This window comes from Miscanthus floridulus, chromosome 19 (assembly GCF_019320115.1).
Source record: "Miscanthus floridulus cultivar M001 chromosome 19, ASM1932011v1, whole genome shotgun sequence".
In the NCBI taxonomy this organism is placed as follows: domain Eukaryota; kingdom Viridiplantae; phylum Streptophyta; class Magnoliopsida; order Poales; family Poaceae; genus Miscanthus; species Miscanthus floridulus.
Genome location: NC_089598.1, coordinates 23,552,804 through 23,573,884, shown reverse-complemented (window position 1 = coordinate 23,573,884; position 21,081 = coordinate 23,552,804). Strand labels below are relative to the sequence as shown.

The 21,081-nt window shown below is 46.3% G+C and overlaps 1 protein-coding gene across 1 annotated transcript; it reads left to right on the top strand.

Moving 5' to 3' along the window:
• Positions 1–15,242: 15,242 nt before the first annotated feature.
• LOC136526771 (U-box domain-containing protein 35-like) lies at positions 15,243–18,402 on the top strand. Its single transcript, XM_066519364.1, has 4 exons — positions 15,243–15,712; positions 15,802–16,482; positions 16,597–17,919; positions 18,052–18,402. The coding sequence occupies exons 1-4, from the start codon at positions 15,437–15,439 to the stop codon at positions 18,136–18,138; spliced, it is 2,367 nt and encodes a 788-aa protein (XP_066375461.1). The 5' UTR covers positions 15,243–15,436; the 3' UTR covers positions 18,139–18,402.
• Positions 18,403–21,081: the final 2,679 nt, after the last annotated feature.

Here is a 21,081-nt window from a genome sequence, read left to right as displayed (position 1 = left end):
GCTCGAAGGTGGCACTAACTAAAATAGATAACTCCTAATGTCGGTTCAAGAACGCCTAATGTACTGTTGTGCAACTTAACGTAAAAAAATAAGGCAATTGTCTTACCACTCTGTCCAAGATCGGTCCTGCCTCCACCTGCTTTCCTGCATGAGTTGATTGGTCGTACGATGTGTCTTCATCGTCGGAGGACTCAATGTCGACGTAGTCATCTTCTGTCCACTGTACCCTTAGCCTGCAACGTGTCGCACGCTGGTACCAAGCTTGGTACCACCTGAACTCATGGTTCGTGTGCGGCTCGTTGTTGCCGTCCATGTTATCGTGCATCTCCTTCCATTGCTCAATGAAGGACTGGTGGTGCCTCTCCTAGTCAAAAATCTTCTTGTTCTTCTGACGATCCAACCTACACGTATGTCATCGTTACTTGAATTCATATATATGTAACCATATTAATAGAAATGGACCATCATGAGACATTTGAAATATCAAAATACTTACTTGTGTAAGTCAATGCCAGTCGAGAACAGAGCCATAGGCCAAAGCTGTCTCACTCCAAATTGGCGTGCAACCCTATCTGGCAGGTGAAACTCGAAAGCATATAAGCAGATTAGAGGGCACCTCATCCTATAGAAGTCATCGTTGAACCCACAAACGTTGCTCAACTGAAAAGGAAGTGCGCCCTCTCCACCGTACGGCTCCCACTCCACCTGCAACATGTTCAAAAAGGATGTTAGATGGTATACTAATCATTTTCAAAGCAGCATAGAAAATAAAATTTACTTACGCTAGACGCCATCAGCATGTCTACCTCATTCGTGAACTCAATGTACGCCCGGTCTAACCTCGCGTACGGAACCCTGACCTAGTCCCAAAGGTACGCCCACGTCGGCTGCCGACTTGGAGGCTGACCTTGGAACCACTCACGACGAGCCAGAACCTCTGGACGGCCAACTAGAAGACGAGCCCACATCCACAGCTGTAACAAGTACATGCATCCGCCAAGTGACGGGTTGGACGAAGATCGACAACACCCCTCGCACAGCTGTCGGTATAGAAAACACAAGACTGTAGAGCCCCAGCTGTAGTGACCCGCCTAGTCCCAGTCACTCAGGCAGTGGATCCACTTCCAGGACGCACTGTCACCCGTGGCGTCGGGGAAGAGAACGCAGGCAAATAGGTGTAGGATCCATGCCCTGCAATAGTACCCAACTGTCTCCTCATCTGCCTCCTCGGAGCACTGTGCGAACTCTTCCCGTAGCTAGGAGATGGGAACTCCAGAAGTGTGAGCCCCTTGCTCGCCAAGCTCACAGCCAAGGAAGGCCTCCACTTGTGCTCTCCAGCCCTCTAACCTGCACTGCCCGATGACTGGGTTGCCGTGAATCCTTAGGCCTAGCATCTTCTGACAGTCCTAAAGCGTGATTGTCATCTCCCCAAAAGGTAGGGGGAAGCTGTGAGTCTCCGGCCACCACCTGTATTAAAGACAAAGCAAGATTACTTGTCAAAAAGTCAATCACATGAACAAATGGCCATGAATGGAGGCAATGATTCAATTTAATACCTATCAACCAACGCAGTTATGGCCGTTGAGTTGAACTTGGGCAACCCACGACGGACCTGAAAAGAGATGACATCCAAGCCAGCTCTTTGCAGGAAAGGAGTGTACATGTCGTCGTACCGCATGTCCAAGAACCCATTGTGGTTCTAGGACGAAGGAGCGGAAGGTCCTGCATCGAATAAAATATAGTCTCCTATTACTCCACGAACACATGTAAACTCACCAAATTTTGAACAAAACTTAAAGATTATTACCTGCCCCAGTGCTGTGAGACGTCCTCGGTGGGTCGCCTCGTACGTTGGGTCGAGTAGGTGGAATTGCTCCATCCTAGAAAAAAAGTGAATGAATTAGAATTTTAATATACAACGAAACATGAACTTAGAAATGTATAAGTAATTGACACAAATACAAGCATAAATTGAGACATGCATAATTAATTAAATGAATATGACAAATATAAAATAATAAAATCAACCAATAGTCCCACCTCACTAATCTGCCAATGGCAACTTCATCAATTGTGGCCAAGTCTACCGCACTTGCCGCACTCGTACTGCTCGAGGTCAGTAACAAATGGAGTTCCTCTCCCATGCCTCGTTCTTCCGGGTATCTGATCCATAACCATCCTGTGCCTTGTCCTCTGCCTTGATCCATGCTTGTTCCAATGGTAAGCTGGGTCCGTAATGTACTTCGGCCCATCATATGGAGGCCACACTCTAGGGTCCCGGAAAGGCATGAAGCGGGGGCTTCATGTGTGCACAAGCGTGTCAACACTAAACTCGTGAGGTATCCTTCTCTCGATATTATAGTTATGATGCCTAGCTGCTGCCACCAAATGAGAATATAGAAAGTGGTACTGCCTTGGTTTACCACAAGTGCACTAGAAATCTTGGAGGACAACCACATGTATCCTCAACTCTCGAACCTCTGAAAGCTCTAGTTTGGTTTTGGTGAATTGATGAAACCCTAAGTGCTAACCTAGTTTATCAAGTGATCATGAGATAGGTAGCACACTCCAAGTCATGAAGCAAATGAAGATCATAGCATGATGAAGATTATGCCATGGTAATGATCAAGTGCTTGGACTTGGAAAGAAGAAAAACAAAAACAAAAAGCTCAAGGCAAAGGTATAATTTGTAGGAGCTATTTTGTTTTGGTGATCAAGACACTTAGAGAGTGTGATCACATTTAGGTTTGATAGCCATACTATTAAGAGGGGTGAAACCCGTATCGAGATACGGTTATCAAAGTGTCACTAGATGCTCTAACTCATTGCATATGCATTTAGGATCTAGTGGAGTGCTAACACCCTTGAAAATGTTTGTGAAAATATGCTAACACATGTGCACAAGGTGATACACTTAGTGGTTGGCACATTTGAGCAAGGGTTAAGAACTTCATCGGCGGAGTGTCTGCCCATAGAGTGCGGACAGTCCGATGGTGCCACCGGCGCCCTAGACAGAAAAGACGGAGGTCACTGTAAGTGACCGGACGCTGGTCTCGGTTGGACCGGCGCGTTCGGTCAGTGGCAGCAGAGGGCATGCGTTTTGGTCTCATGACCGGACGCTGGGTCGCTCAGCGACCGGACGCTAGATGGCTATGTCCGGTCATGCTGACGTGGCAGCACAGAGGAAGACACCATGTGACCGGACGCTGGCTGTATCCGGTCAAGCATGACCGGACGCGTTCGGTCGGGAAAAAAACATTTCTGGAACCTTACTGGAAATGACCAGACACTGGTGGCTCAGCGTCCGGTCAGTTATAGCGTAGCGTCCGGTCAACTCAAGTGACCATTGAGATCGGGACATGTGGCTGTCGTCGGGCGACCGGACGCTGAGGTCCAGCGTCCGGTCAACTTGATCGGAGCGTCCGGTCACCCCGCGTTGTGCCCAGTGAAGGGGTACAACGGCTCTATTTCGTGGGGGCTTCTATTTAAGCCCTATGGTCAACTCAAGCTCACTCTCTTGGCCATTTGCATTGACATAGAAACCTTGTGAGCTTAGCCAAAGACCTCCCACTCATCTCTATCATTGATCCATCATCTTTGTGAGATTGGAAGTGAATCCAAGTGCATTGCTTGAGTGTTTGCATCTAGAGGCACTTGGTGTTCGTGTTTTGCTGTGGGATTCGCTTGTTACTCTTGGTGGTTGCCACCACCTAGATGGCTTGGAGCAGCGAGGATCGTTGAGCAGAGGTTGGTGATTGTCTCCGGCTCCGATCGTGGTGATTGTGAGGGGTTCTTGACCTTTCCCCGGCGGCGAGCCAAAAGGTACTCTAGTAGATTGCTCATGGCTTGTGTGATCCTCACCTTGTGTTGGTTGTGTGGCACCCTATTGAGGGTTTGGCGTGTGAAGCCAATTAGCGCGTGAACCTCCAAGTGAGTGAATCACCACAACGAGGACTAGCTTGCCGGCAAGCAAGTGAACCTCGGTAAAAATCATTGTGTTCATTATTGATTCCGAGGTGATTGGTCTTCGTTGTTATTCATCCTTGTGATTGATTGGTTCCTTCATCTACACGGTGGTATAACATTTTTTATCACTCTCTTTACATTACCGCAAACTAGTTGTCAAGCTCTTTAGTGTAGCTAGTTGTGAGAGCTTACTTGCTTGGTTGGTTTGGCTCTTTAGTTAGCCTTTGAGAGCACACTGACATAGGGTAGTGTCATAGCTATTGTGTGAATAGATACTATCTAAACTAGAATTGTGGTAGGTAGCTTGCATTTTGAGTAGGCTAGCGCAACACTCGCTTCGCCTCATAATTGTCTAACCTTTTTGTTAAGTGTTGTTGTAGAAATTTTTATTAGGCTATTCACCCCCTCTAGCCATTAGGACCTTTCAACCTCGCCGTCGAACGTTGTACCGTCCCTATGCTCGACCTGATAAGTCCCTGTGGCGTGGTCAAAGCATGTAACCTCATGTGTGCCAGCCCTTTCTCTTGCCTTCTCTAGGTGTGCCTTTGGTTTCGGAGCCCATATCTCTCCATCACTCCGCAATTGCAATGCATGAGCGTGTCTATCGTTGAACCAGGCAATAAGCTTATAGAAGGTGAATTGAACGATTGCATTCACGGGCATACCACGTATCCCCAATAGCAACTTAATGAATGACTCCACCATGTTGCTGCACTGAAACTCGTACCTCCATCCACCAGCGTCGTGAGCTCTCGTCCATTTCTCCAAATCCCTCATCAAACCTGTGATCCATTGTGTACCTTCTGCATTTGATGCGGTTCTGACCTTCTCTAATTTTTCTAGAAAGTACTTGTCCTCAAGCTGGCGAGCAGCCTCCTGGAACAAATCAAAGTTACCCTTCACACCATCCTTCCGGAGTAGATTCTCGGCAAGGTGCCGAGTTGAAAGGGTCGAGATGGCGACTAGAGGGGGGTGAATAGTCTTTTCTAAAATTAATCGCGTTGGCTAACCGAAACAAGTGTGGAATTAAGACGATCGGTCTAGCCAAGACTACACCCCTCTATCTATGTTCACTAGCACCTTCCAAAAATATTAATTAATCAACAAAGGTGTCGGGCTAGCTAGAGCTCACCTAACCAATTCTAGGAGCAAGGTCACACAAACCTATGCCACTAGTACTTTAAGCAACAAGGGAGCTCCTACACATGCTAGTAAGCAAAAGCACAAAGTCAACTAAGCTCACTAGCAATGCTCAATAACAAGGCAACCAATGCCAAATTAGAGAGTGCAATTACTTAGCTACACAAACTAAGTAATGTGACTAACAAGGTTACACAAACCAAATTAGCCACGCAAGGGAGCTACTTCTATGCTACACAAGCAAGAAGATAACTAGCAAGCTACACAAGCTAACTAATTACAAAAGCAACAACACAAGCTCAATATATATGAAAGTAATTGCAAGCTTGTGTAACAGGGATGCAAACCAACGGGAAGAACAATATTGACACAATGATTTTTCTCCCGAGGTTCACGTGTTTGCCAACACGCTAGTCCCCGTTATGTCGACCGCTCACTTGGTGGTTTGGCGGCTAATTAGCATCACCCGCTAAGCCCGTACGTCGGGCGCCGCAAGAACCTACCCCTTGAGTGAGGGTAGCTCAATGACACGCTTTACTAAAGTTGCTCTTTGTGACTCCCGTAGGGCGAGCACAAGTACCCCTCACAAGCACTTCTTCGGAGCGCTGCACAAGCTTCTTGCGGGCTTTGACGGAGACCACCACCAAGCCGTCTAGGAGGTGGCAACCTCCAAGAGTAACAAGCACCACCGGCAACTCGATCACCTAGTGCCACTTGATGCAACCTTATGATGCAATCGCACTAGAATCGCTCACTCATACAATCGGATGATCACTATCAAGTATGTGTGAGATGGAGGGCTCCTAAGCACTCTCAAGCATGGACACAAAGTCCCCCAAGGTGCTCAGCTCATCAAAGCTACAGCCATGGCCAAAGGCCACTTCTATTTATAGCCCCAAGGGCTAAACTAGCCGTTACCCCTTCACTGGGCGTTTTTCGGGTCGACCAGATACAGCACCGGACGCTGCACCGGACGCACCGATCATGAATACCAGACACGTCCGGTCGCTATACCGGACATGTCTGGTAGCTGTCTGACTGCCATGTGTCTGACCGTTGCCTCCAATGGCTCTTTGACAACACGACCAGACGCATAGTCCGAAACGACCAAACGCTAAGCCTCTAGGGCCGACCGGACGCGACAGTTAGAAACCAACCAGACGCTGAGCCTCAGCGTCCGGTCGAGTCCAGTAAGCACCCATGGATGACCAGACGCGTCCGGTCACATCAGACCGGACGCTGCCAGCGTTCGATCGACCACTCTGCCGAACACTGCCTTTTCTGCTTCACACTGAACGCGTCCGGTCCGGTCGCTGAGTACGCCACCAAATACCGGACGTGTCCGGTCACCATACCGGACACGTCCGGTCACTCTGTAACCAGCGCGACTCGCTCGTTTTCATCACCAACTTCTTCTCCTTTGCAAATGTGCCAACACAACCAAGTGTACACCATCATGTGTATGTGTGTTAGCATTTTCACAATCATTTTTCAAAGGATTAGCCACTCAACTTGCCACGCCACTCAATCCTAGCGACGATGCAAAGTTAGATCACTCGAGTGGCACTAGATGACCAATATGCAAACAAGTTTGCCCCTCTTGATAGTATGGCCATCTATCCTAAACTTGGTCATAAACTTCTCTACACACCTATGACCGGTGAAATGAAATGCCCTAGGTTATACCTTTGCCTTGCGCATTCCATTCCATCTCCTCCAATGTTGATGCAACACATACGCCAACATGATCAACAATGATATGATCCACTTCATATCATCACGTGATCATATTGGTTCATCGATCTTGACTTCACTTGCTCTTCACCGTTGCCATCGTCCATCGGCGCCAAGTCTTGCTCAAGCTTCACCGCCACGTGGTCCATCACTCCAAAGCCTTCGACTTGCCCTTCACGCTTGCAACTGGTCCATCAAGCCAAGTCTTGTCTTGATCTTCTCCACCTTGATCACATGACTCAATGTCATGTCTCATATGCAATGAGCTCCTTCATCATCACATGTGTGAGCTTTGCAACATCTCCAAGCCATTTTCACCTTCATGGCATATGTTGCTCACACACATGTACCTGTGGACTAATCACCTGTGTATCTCACATAAACACAATTAGTCCACCTAGGTTGTCACTCAATTACCAAAACCAAACAAGGACCTTTCAATCTCCCCCTTTTTGGTAATTGATGACAACTCTACAAAGATATGGAAATTAAGCTCTTTTGGATTTATGTTGCTTGCCCAAGCAATTTTACCATGTGAAAATGATTTTAGACAAGTACCACAAACCCGAGATGGTAGTATTAGCTCCCCCTACATATGTGCTAGAGTGTTTGATTTGAAACTCGCACATATGCATAGATTAAAATTGTGGGAGAGTAATTACTACCGAATGATGCTAAGGTGTATAGAATAAACCTTTGAAGCGTGTACCAATCGGAGTTGTACCTTTAAGTTCATCCTTAGCACCATGGTTAGCTAGATATCACTTGGACATAAAAGCACTAGATACCTCATGAGATCAACATTAGAAGCAAGGTACTAGCATTACTTTAAAAAACATACCAAGTGTCTAGCTATCATCCTATGCATGCTAGTTATCAAATCATCATTCAAGTTCTACAACTAGCATACACCACACAAGCATGCATATTGAGTTTGAAAGTTTATGCAATGCAAGCAAGCACATGAATATGCACATATCAAATGCAATCAATCAAAGTTCATGAGCTTGCTCCCCCTACTTGTGTGCTTCTCTTGTCCAAGAATTTTGATCCATCTCTTTTCTTCAATGTTGCTCCCTCTTTGTCCATGACCATGTCCAACCTCTTAAGCTTTCATATCTTATCTCTCCCCTTACACAATTTATCTCTCCCCTTACAAAAGCTTTCATATCTTTGTACAATCTCTCCCCCTTTGTCATCAATTTCCATAAAAGGTGAGCTTCTTATTGATGCAAGGGTATGCATTTGGGGTAGATGGTTGAGGTTTGAGTCTTGTATTTTTGATGGACATCACTTGATTGTTAGAATGACACCATTTGTAGATACCACTTGTAACTTGTGTAGGGCTTCTTGAGATACCACACTTAGATTCTTTGATCTTGTTATCAATTTGTGTGACAACTCCCCTTTGTGATACCATGGGTCATCCAATTGATACACTTGAGCTCTTGTAGTTGAGGGATGCATTCTTCATTTGATGACCACTTAAAGTTGAGGATCACTTGTGGAACCATTTTCTTGCATGATTGATATTATGTGTAGATGTGATATCACTTGAAAGAATCTTCTAGTATGGAACCACTTGTTTGATGAGTACCACTTATAGAATATCACTTGTGAGTTGATCTAGATAGAACTTGTAGATTCTTGATGAAATACTTGAGTCTAGATACTATTTGAAACAAACAAACTAGATATCCATTTGCATTGTTGTCTTATGCTTGTACTCTTATCACTATCATGAGCTTCTATGATTGACTTGAACTAAATTGATTTGCCTAAGCTTTCAAGTCCGGTTTGAACCAATGACAAGCTTCTTCACACCTCTTGCAAGGGTTATCTTGCCAATGTTGTACTTGTCACTTGTTAGCAATCCAAATTAGATCAAGTACATGGGATCACTAGCTCATGAACAAATTTATATACTAACCACTAGATCAAGTAATAATTTAAGCAATAGTGGTAGGTTATGAATTTAAACATTTTATTTGTTATGCATGATCCTATGAAGCATGTACTATATGCACTAACCACATACTAGTAAGGGATGAAATGATCATGCACATTACAATGATACATTTGCTATGTTGGAGTAGAGGATAGTCACATAGATTCTAATTCATTACTCCAATAGCAATGTGAAGTTTAATTATAAGCTTGGTGAAGACCAATAGACAACATGTTGAATTTCATTCTTCACCCATATGAAATGAATACCACTTATGATCAAGTGTACTTTCTTGTTGTGGTTGACTTGCTTTATCTTTTGATCTTTGCTTGTATGAGAGTATCAATTTGAGAATACCACTTGAAATATCATGATTAGCTCTCTTTTGGGTGTTGCTTGCTTTTCTTGATCAACCCTTTTGATTTCTTCAACTAAGCATCTCAAATGTTCCTCGGATCACCACTTTCATGTTAGCCTTCCAAGTACCACACTTGGTTTACCTACACATAGGCGGCAAGCCCCTACACTAGGGAGAAGTGACCTCTATCTAAGAACCATTGTTGATACTCAGTTGAAATAACTTGATTTATTGATCAATTGATGGACTTAACTTGATGAGTAACCTCGATTCTTTCTTTAAATCATTTTCTTTCTTCTTGTTTAAGTTCTTTTCTTTCTACCAAATGATTTTCAATAGTCACTAGAACTTAAACTTCAACTTCATCTTGAGTTTGATCTTGATCTTCATCTTGAGTACCGAATATGTGCAAAGTACACTCCATAATCAAATGGCCTTGTACTCTTTGCTTGTCATGTTTTTAGATCATCTCAAAACCAAACTTAGGTACCTCAAACACTTGTAAACATATTTCCAACTTGAGGACCTTTCAATCAAAGTGACTCTAGATCAATCTAATATTTGTCACTTTTCTGACAGATTTTATACCCTTAAAAAAAACATATCTCCCAAAGTACAAATCCAAATACCACGAAATTTGGTGGATATGTTCTTTACTAAGTTATCTAGCAGCTGTAAAAATTTGAGCTTCATTTGACTTCTATATTGCTACCATATATCAATTCTTCCACCACTGCTATATGCTGAAAACTGCTGCACTATAGCTGACAAGATCCACTCCAAAACTGAAGCATTTCTTATCCAATTTTCATGAAATTTCTACAGCATCTTATACCTTAAGTCTAGAGCATGTACACCAATTTTCATGCCAATCCAATAAGTTTTGATTTCTCAAACATGGCTAAGTTTATAGCTAGCTCAGATTTTGCAATATAGGACAGATTTCAACAATTGAGCTATACTTTAGTAAATATGAATCAAACTTGATACTAACTTGTTTGAATACTTCCATAAGACATATATCCATTCAAACCACTTACTAAATGTCATCTCATGAATTTATCCAACACAAATCAATTCAAACTTGACTACTAATCAATTATCCATTCAATCATCTCATAGCAAGCAACATTGCATATTTATCCAATTCAATCAACTTATATGCACCCAAATGAAATGATCAACAAAAGATATACCTTGGTTAGCTCATGATCATCCAACTAGCATGATTCAACTCAAATATTTGCAAGCCATTAAATATATCCAATGAATCACCAACAACTTGAAATTTACACTTGTATGTTGAGCTCATTATTCTCCTTCAAAAGGTTAGTCTCACAAGACATAGAATTAAAACAAGCATCTATTTGTGAAGAGCATGGCATATCTAATAAATCATCACAAGAGGTGGATACATGCTTCTTGCCTACATCACAAGGGTTAGCAATAATATGTGATTGATCAATTGACCCATGTGATGAACTCTCATTATTTTTAAGTTTCTTTGTAAATACTTTAATGAGAGAAGCATGTTATTCTAATAATTCATCATGAGATGCAAGTAGTGTCTCATGATTCAATTTAAGCTCATCAAGTGAAGATTTATAAGCATTAAGTAATTTCTTATGTTCTTCACAAGAGTTTTTTAGAAATGAGTTTTCATTTTCTAATTTTAATGTTTTAGCTTTCTCATTTTCTAAAGACATGGTCATGCTAGTAAGTCTACTAACAAGCTCATCATATGAATCAACATGATCAACCACATCATCGTTTGATACCTTGGTGTCATCTTGTGACATGAGACAATGTGATGTAGTGGATAGGCTTGTAGTAGCATCATCATGGCTTGAGCATGAACCATCATCACCATCAAGTGTGCATGGGGTAGCATCATCACTTGCAACACTTGTGGCGTCAACATCAACTTTGTCAAGTGAACTTGTAGTGGATCGATCATCATCTTCATCACTTGACCATGAGGTGGAGCAATCTTCCACAATCACCAAATTGTGTTTATGCTCAACACACTCATGCACCTCCTTCTTAGGCTCATCCTCCTTCTTGAATTTGCCATCATCCCATGTGGAGGAATCACCGAAGGTTTCCTTGATGGACTCCCATATCTCATGAGCGGTCCCCTTGTAGTTTACTTGCTTCATCAAATCAAAATGTAAAGCATCCAATAGAAAACAACAAGCATGTGCATCCAATTCATAGAGGACTCTTTGAGCTTTGGTTAGAGTTCTATGATCCAAGACATGGGTGAGACCACTAGTGACAACCCACCAAAATTTAGGTCCCTTTGCACGAAAATGATCAAGCATGTGATTTTTTCAAAGTGCAAAGTTTGTGCCATAAAAAATGTGTGCCTCATAAACATCTAGCCCATTAGACGCCATCCTCTCGGGTCGGTGAAGACCACAAATGAGAGACCGGGCTCCAATACCACTTGAAAGGGTCGAGATGGCGACTAGAGGGGGGTGAATAGTCTTTTCTAAAATTAATCTCGTCGGCTAACCGAAACAAGTGCGGAATTAAGACGATCGATCTAGCCAAGACTACACCCCTCTATCTATGTTCACTAGCCCCTTCCAAAAATATTAATTAATCAACAAAGGTGCTGGGCTAGCTAGAGCTCACCTAACCAATTCTAGGAGCAAGGTCACACAAACCTATGCCACTAGTACTTTAAGCAACAAGGGAGCTCCTACACATGCTAGTAACACGTCTCGACGTGGGCGAGGGCGGCCGGTGGAGGAAGGGCGTGGGCAGCGGCGGCGGCGGCGCGGAGCTCGGCTATTCTAGGGCGAGAGGAAGAGAGGCGCGGGCCATAGGTATTAAAGGCTCGGCGCCAAGATCTACATCGCCGAGCTTGGCGCCAGAGTGACTGGCATCGAGCTCAGTGCCATGTCATCTATCGTGCCCAGGAGCTCGGCGCCAGAGACGCTGGCGCCAAGACGTGTTAGTTCGGCGCCAACACCATTGGCGCCGAGCTAAGGATTCATTTTCTGAATTCTTTCCGCCAGGGGTCTATTTGTGAGAAACTTTCAAAAAGGGGGCCAAAATGTAAAAAATTTGGCTGCCTACCGCGCCACCGCAGTGACGGCCTGCCCGCGACAGCTGCGCCCGCCCGCGACTGCCTCCGTAGCGACCGCCCGTTGCGCCACCACAGTGACGGACCGCCCGTGACCACTCGCCTGCCGCGATCGGCAGCCTGCGCCCACGCCGGTCTCCAAAGCCACCGCCGACGAGACATGAATCGAGGTTGCTGTTCTAGAAGCTGTGGACGCGTATCGCTGAAACGATGAATCGAGCGGATATGAATCGGGCCTTATCCTTCTGTCCCCTAGGGCAATTTGGTCTATATGAGAATACAACATAGATACATGACCTGCAGGTGGGCCCAAGGACGCCAGATACATCTATAATGGCATTTGTCAGTGAGTTCAACAATTATAATGATAAATTTCCTATTAGATGAATTGGAATGGTAAATCCTCAAAACGTGAAAATTGTAATGGCTTCGATCAAAATAACCCTAGTAGTTAATACTATGAAAGAGACTTGAGGAAAGAAAATATACTGCTGCAATATTGTAATCTGTTACTTGAATAAATCTAATTATACAATTGAGCAAAGGTCAGATATACCCGAGGACAGGAACCTAATATATATGTAAAAATATTGAGACTGTATCGGTAAAGAATATGCATGCTTAACTTTAGGCATACTTTGATTCCATGCATAAACCTGAGGCTTCATTCTAACGCGTTCACATGATATTTTTGAGGGGGAACCAAATGAATACCGAATACATTGTTGTTGTAAATTAAAGCCCCTTTAGCACGGCTCATCCAAAACGGCTTCACCGGTGATGCCAAAGCCGGTGAAGCCAGAAAAACTAGCTTTTCTCGGCTTCTAGTTCATTTTAACCCCGGCTTACAAAACGGCTTCACGCTACAGTGCCTCGATTTGCGCAAAATAGATGAAGCCGAAGTCGGCATAAGTCGTGCCAAAGAGGCCCTAAATCAACCAAGACACAAGAAACGTTTATCTATTTATTATGGCCAGTGAAGCTAACTTGGTTTAGCGACAGTACACGACATAGGTTGTGTTTGGTTCACGTTTTAGGCTGCGTTTAGTTCCTAAAAAGTTTCCCAAAAAGTGCTACAGTAGCCATCACATCGAATCTTGCGATACGTGCCTGGAGCATTAAATATAGACGAAAAAAAACTAATTGCACAGTTTGGTTGGAAAATCGCGAGACGAACGTTTTGAGCCTAATTAGTCCATAATTGAACACTAATTGCCAAATAAAAATGAAAGTGCTACAGTAGCTAGATTCCTAAATTTCACGAACTAAACAACCTTAGATCTAGACTAGACTAGCTACCCAACTAGGCCTAGCCAGCCTAACCCTGGTTCCAGTAAACAAGAGGCATGTGTTTGGTTTGCTTGTACTAGTAAAGTCTGTCTTATCTAGATCATGTTTGGTTGTCTAGCTAGCTTAGATAGGATCACCTCTTTTTAATCAGCCTGTTCGGGAGGCCGTATCATATCGTGGATTATTTACTGCTGGCTGGTTTGGTGTGAGAGAAAAACACCGTTCCCGGTTGGAAATTTACGATCGTTTACGAGCAAACGAACAGGCTAGCCAAAATCACCTCTCCCTCACGGCCTCACTTTGTTCTTGAGCTCGTGTTCTTTTTCTTCCATCGGCTCTATAGACTGAATCTAGTCTGCGTTGATGACTCTATAGACGGGTGGAGGCGCGAGCCCAGCGGCGGAGCTCTTGGAGCGAGCATGAGGCGGATACTCACCACTGGCACGGCCTCTGGCGATGGTCGCACGGTGTGGGGATGGAGCGCGGATCCACCAACAGCCGGCGCCCGGCGAGGTGGAAGCGGACCGTGGATCACGTGGATGGCGACCGGCGGGATGGAAGCAGAGAACGACTCCTGGGCAGTGGTCGATAGGGTGGAGGCAGAGTGCGAACCCTGGGGCTATGACATGTCGGCGACAAAGGCAATGAAGAGGCAGGCGAGCCGCGGTGAAATAGCACGGATGTGAGCGGAATCAGTCCTGTCGCCTGTACAAGCTAAGCCAGGCTCCTTGAAAATGAAGGGGCCGAGCGTTTCCCGGTAGCTGACCAAGGGATGGTCGGTGCACTAGTTGGGTCTGGCATTTGGGCCCAAAAGAGGCAACCAAATAAAAGCTAGAACGCGTTCCTGAAGCCTGGATAGAGAGCTAGACACCCAACCAAACGCACCTGTATACTTCAAATGCAATATTTGAAAATAGAGTCACCTAACAAGTTTTTTAATGAATTAAGCGCATTACGGTTGACTTAGCTTTATAGAAATGTATCTAGAAAAGCCAAAATGTCTTATAATTTGGAAGTAAGAGAGTAAAAGAGGTAATGGCTTGATAAGTGAAATAAATCTCACCATCTTACATAATCTATAGGAAAATAATTTTAGCTTTAGACGGCATGAAACGTGTTTCCTATAGATTCATGATGTCATACTAATCCTCTCTTTTTTTCAAAATTATAGCTCACTTTGTCTTTATCCTATGTGAAACTTTATTAACGTTGACAAAGCTTTTTATAAAAAATATATATTAGCATCTACATGTTTAAGTGAACACACTTTCAAGATATATTTTATGAAAAAATTTAGTGAAACTAATTTGTTGTTATAGATTTTGATATGTTTTTCTATCTATAAACTATGCAAAGTTAAAGAAGTTGAGTTTGACTTTGGAAAAGCTGAAATAACCTATACTAGTTTGGAATGGAGGAGGTACAAGTTGAAATCCTGTGCACTCGTGAGCAATGCAAGCACGGTGGTTTTGTGACGATGGGTCTTTGTTTCCCAAAAAATAAAAAGGTAAACAAAAAAAACTCGAGTAATATAACACGTGTTCCAAAAGGGCAGGAATCCGTTGTCCAGTGGCCACCCGTTGAACGAGGGTTGAAGCCCCGGTGAACACCTCTATTTTCGGCCGGCACGTACGGCCCAGACGGCCACCACATCCCCAAAATGGTGTGCTTAATATAACGGGGGTCAACCCTTCGAGCAGGAAGCTGCGAAGAAGACCGACGACGTGCCCTCCAGGCCCCTCGGCGTGCCCCCGTCGTCCTCCCGTCCGTTGATCGATCGATCTGGCCATGGCACAACACTGAGATCCTCGTCGGTCGTCGTGTTGTGGCTCGTGAGCCGAACGATTAATCCGGCGGAAGCTAGGAGGGTCACACCATACGCCGCCGTCGACAGCGACGACTGACGATGGGGCGGTCGTACCATGACGGAGGCAGGGACGCGGGGACGGACCTTGGCTACCCGCTGGTGGCCGTGTGCATCGACAAGGACAAGAACAGCCAGAACGCGCTCAAGTGGGCCATCGACTCGCTGGTCCAGAAGGGGCAGACCATCGTCCTCGTCCACGTCAACACCAAGGGCACCTCCGGCGGCGTGGAGGACGCCGCCGGGTTCAAGCAGCCGACGGACCCGCACATGAAGGACCTCTTCCTCCCGTTCCGATGCTTCTGCACCCGCAAAGACGTGCGTGACGATCGGAGCATCCGAGCACGCATGCGTGTCGTCGTGCACTGATGGAGAGAGGTTCTGACATGTACGCTGCCTTGCTGCAGATCCACTGCAAGGACGTGGTGCTGGACGAGCACGACGTGGCCAAGTCCATCATCGAGTTCTCGGCGCAGGCGGCCGTGGAGAAGCTCGTCCTCGGCGCCACGGCGAGGGGCGGCTTCGTCCGGTTCAAGGCGGACATCCCGACCACCATCTCCAAGGGCGCGCCGGACTTCTGCACGGTGTACATCGTCAACAAGGGGAAGGTGTCGTCGCAGCGCAACTCCATCCGCGCCGCGCCGCGGGTGTCGCCGCTCCGGTCGCAGATCCAGTCGGCGCAGGGCGCCGCCGCGACGCCCAAGCCCGAGCCGCCGCCGCAGTCGCAGCGGTGGTCCTCGTCGTCGAGGGGCCACTCTGACCACGGCGAGACGCCGCGGGTCGACAACTTCCGCTCGCCGTTCGCGCGCGGGGGCCCCGCCAACACGCGCAAGTCGTACGCCGACCTCAGCCACATGTCCATGCCGGACTCGGCGGACATCTCGTTCGTCAGCAGCACCGGGCGCCGGAGCGTCGAGCACCACTCAGCGATCCCGCCGCGGATGTCCAACGGCTCCGTGGACAGCTACGACCACAGCTTCGAGATGTCGCGCACGCCCAGCAAGTGGGGCGGCGACTCCTTCGGCGGCGGCATGGACCACACCACCTTCTCGCAGAGCAGCAGCTCTTCCTTCTGCTCCCTCGGCATGGTGACTTGATTTCTTTTGTTTTGTTTTATTTATTAGCCCAACTCTGATGTCCATTGTCACCATCTTGAATTCTTGATGAGAGAAACGATGCATGCACTCCTATGCTAATAACAGCAGGACGACGTGGAGGCGGAGATGAAGAGGCTACGCCTGGAGCTGAAGCAGACCATGGACATGTACAGCACGGCCTGCAAGGAGGCGCTGACGGCCAAACAGAAGGCCATGGAGCTGCAGCGGTGGAAGATGGAGGAGGAGCAGAAGACGCAGGACTCGCGGATAACAGAGGATTCGGCGATGGCGATGATCGAGCGGGAGAAGGCCAAGGCGAAGGCGGCCATGGAGGCGGCGGAGGCGTCGCAGCGGATCGCGGAGATGGAGGTGCAGAAGCGGATCAGCGCGGAGAAGAAGCTGCTCAAGGAGGCCGAGGAGCGCAAGAACCGCGGCAGCAGCGGCATGTCGCACGAGGTCCGGTACCGCCGCTACGCCATCGAGGAGATCGAGCACGCCACCGACAACTTCAACGACGCGCGCAAGGTGGGCGAGGGCGGGTACGGCCCCGTGTACAAGGGCTTCCTGGACCACACGCAGGTGGCCATCAAGGTGCTCCGCCCCGACGCGGCGCAGGGCCGGTCGCAGTTCCAGCAGGAGGTGGAGGTGCTCAGCTGCATCCGCCACCCCAACATGGTGCTCCTCCTGGGCGCGTGCCCGGAGTACGGCTGCCTCGTGTACGAGTACATGGCCAGCGGCAGCCTCGACGACTGCCTGTTCCGCCGCTCCTCCGGCGCCGCCGGGCCCGTCATCCCCTGGCAGCACCGGTTCCGCATCTGCGCCGAGATCGCCACGGGCCTGCTGTTCCTGCACCAGACCAAGCCGGAACCGCTGGTGCACCGGGACCTCAAGCCGGGGAACATCCTGCTGGACCGCAACTACGTGAGCAAGATCAGCGACGTCGGGCTGGCGCGGCTCGTGCCGCCGTCCGTCGCCGACACCGTGACGCAGTACCGGATGACGTCCACCGCGGGCACCTTCTGCTACATCGACCCGGAGTACCAGCAGACGGGGATGCTCGGCGTCAAGTCCGACATCTACTCCTTCGGCGTCATGCTGCTGCAGATCATCACGGCGAAGCAGCCCATGGGGCTGTCGCACCACGTCGGCCGCGCCATAGAGCGCGGCGCGCTGCTGGACATGCTCGACCCCGCCGTGCCGGACTGGCCCCTGGAGGAGGCGCAGTGCCTCGCCGAGATGGCGCTCCGCTGCTGCGAGCTGCGCCGCAAGGACCGGCCGGACCTCGGCGCCGTCGTGCTCCCAGAGCTCAACCGGCTGCGCGCGCTCGGCGAGGACAACATACAGTACTGCGGCGCCATCAGGGGCGGCGGCGGCATGGGCATGCACAACTCGCCGTTCCACAGCAATGTCTCACTGTCGCACGCCACCGTAAGCATCCTCCGTCCATAACAACCAAACCTTTTTCCAACACTTCCGTTTCAAATTTTTTTTCCAACACGACTAATAACGAACTTCAATTCTAAGCATAACTGAGACGAGTATTCGATGGGAAATTTACAGGAGATGGTCGATTCTCAGTACCCAAGATCAGTGTTCAGCTCAAGAGCGAGCGATTCGCCCAAGCCGCCGAGAAGATCGAACGTTTGACGCCCATGCATGAACTTTCCAGCGTCGGCGCTTGCAGGGTGAAGGGGGTGGCGTTGTGTTGTGCAGGTTCATGAGCTGCCTAGCTTGAGGGGGAGCTAGAGCAGGTGTTGTTTCTAGCATGAGTTTGGTGCAGAATTTTCTTGCACGAGGCACGAGCTATGTACTAGTAATACAGAACCGTATGGCTGGCTCTGCCATTGCCGTGTACCTGTTCTTGTAACTTGTGACAGCTTCCTCTTTTGTGTAATGGATTTTTTTGTTGGATTAGGGGCACGTTCTTATGTTTTTTTTTAAATGTCTATACATAGTATATATCTATATCTACGCTACAAAGGAATGGATTACTTGAAAAATATAGCTCGCCCTCACTACAAGAGATTATGCCTTCTATGACAATTTTCATATGACAAAGCACTTTTTAGTCATAGAAACGATGCGTTTATGATAATTTTTGAGAAGATGACAAGCGTTTGTGACCAAGATGTGTTTTAGTCATAAACAACCGTCACCGTGTGCCCTTCCCAATCTTTGTGACAATAGCTCATGACGAAAGTTTGGCATAGCAGCAGCAGTAGCAGTAGCTATATAGCTTTCAGTTCGGCATAGCAGCAGTTTAGTTCAGTTCAGTTCTGTGAAGTACTTTCAGTAGCTACTGCTAGCAGTTCAGTTCAGTAGAGTTCAGCTCGGCATAGCAGCAACAGTAGTATGCTTTATTTTTTAAGCTTGGCTTATTTTGCCCATGTGTAAATAGAAGCTCCTGTTAGCTGACTAATTAGTGTGCTGCTTATTTACTATTGATTTGTTTTACTGCTTTGAGAAATATTTGTACCTATTAATTGATTGATTGCTAGTTACTTTTTTTTTCATTTTTGTGCTGCTTTAAATAGCTTGCTGTTAGTACCGCGCCCATAGCCCATATTATTCTTTTTCTGCTGCGTTTAGTAGCTTGCTGCTAATTTATTTTTTCAATTTTTTTGACATGCAGTTCCTGAATGTAGTCTTGTGTTGGCAACATAAACTTCAAAACTAATACTGCAATATGATGATATACACAGAGTGGTTAAACTAGTCAAGTTGCTAGCTGAAAATAGTGACGTGCCTATGAGATTCTATCTCTAATTATCTGGTGTTTCATGTAACAGACCATTGAGTTCAAGAGGAGGCATGCTGGTACGTGAAGAAATTTAGTACAAGATACCTGGTATGGAGATGTTAATATAAGATCACAGAACTATATGGGTTGGCTGATGTATGTATATGGGTTTGCTCATGTGTATTTGAGCTGGTTGATATATTTATATGGGTTGTAATGTTCCCGGAAGAACCAGGATCATGACACATTTGGAGCACCTAATGTTGTATGAAGCATTGTGTTTGGAGGAAATATTATGGTCGCACGTTAAAAATTGTGATTATTATGTAATTGGTGATGTGATTTATTATTTGTGATGAATATTTAAATGGGCTTGGTTGATAATATGAATGCTCGGCCTCTAGAGAAAAAAAAGAATGGGCTAAAAAGATTCATAAGAAATTGGGTCAAAAAGGCCAGCTACAACGTGTGGGCCAAACTAGTTTTAGCCCAATTAACTAGTGAGGAAAGCAGCCCATGATACATGGGCCACGTCACGCACCACATCATCTGCCACGTCAGATCCTTGGATAGTACACTTGTCATCATCCCGCCTAATGTATTATGACAACTATAGTGACAAATACCGTCGTCATAACCTGGTGACAAACGTACAATTGTCACTAAGATTAATGACAATTTGGTCTGTTAGTGACAGAAGGGGGATTATGACCCACCTTCTATGACCACAGCCATATAGTCACAGAAGGGATACAATGACAAGAAAAAGGTTGTAATTATCACAATCAGTTAGTCATAGAAGACCTAACCTCTTGTAGTGCCTAATCTATCCTATCCACCTCTAATCTCCTCCATTGGATGTTTTTTTTTCTATTTTCCATCTAACGCAACTAATTGATTGCTGCACATTTGACGGGTGGACCTAGCCGAGGAGGACTACAGAAATTGGGGAGACATACTTGTCTGGGTTGTTGTCGATGTGCGTGCTCCTTCCTCACGCCCCGTGTTCCTCAACTTGCTTCTTCATCAATGCTTGAGAACATTTCTTTATGTTCATGCTTGGGTGTTCCTCAACTTGCTTCTTCATCCATGCTTGAGGACATTTCTTCATGTTCATGCTTTGCAACCTAACATTAACCTATTTCTCCAAAACAAAAATGTTAGTCACAAAAATCAATGTTATCATTAATCACCAAATTCACTTACATGAGAGGCATAGAAGCTCATAGCCGTCCAACCAAATCCTAGTAAAGACCTTGCTGTCAAATCAGTCGTCGTAGCCTCTCATCCTTATTGTACTGCCACACCTAACACTATGTTGACTAATCAATCGACCAAGTCAAATTAGGTGGTTGGACCATCTAACAACACTACAGTGATTCAGCTCCTGCATGTAGTGAGGTGTCCACGCCCCACACCCCTAGTACTTCACATGTTAGATCGACAAGCAGCAACACAACATTATCCTTCCACTTTCCATTTCACTCTTTCTTCACTATGCTTCCTCCTCTCTCGTCTCTCTACCATTAACCACTTTCCATTTCACTCTTTTCTTCACTATGTTTCCTCCTCTCTCGTCTCTCTACCATTAAGAAAGGGAGAAATCAAGGATCATCCACACTCTGTCTCTAACTCAGACATTGTAATCTAGGAAGATCATGACCCCAATGTGTTCATCATCATCCACCTCATCATCATCGTAGTGTAGTGTAACGCCCTAGAGTCCAAACAGCTTAGATCCACTCTGCATGTTGAGCGAACCACACCTACCACCATCCCACTTACGCTTTCGTCCTCGCTTCGCGTAAAAGGATTAACCCGTGGATGGTGGGATGGACTCTAGAAGCCTT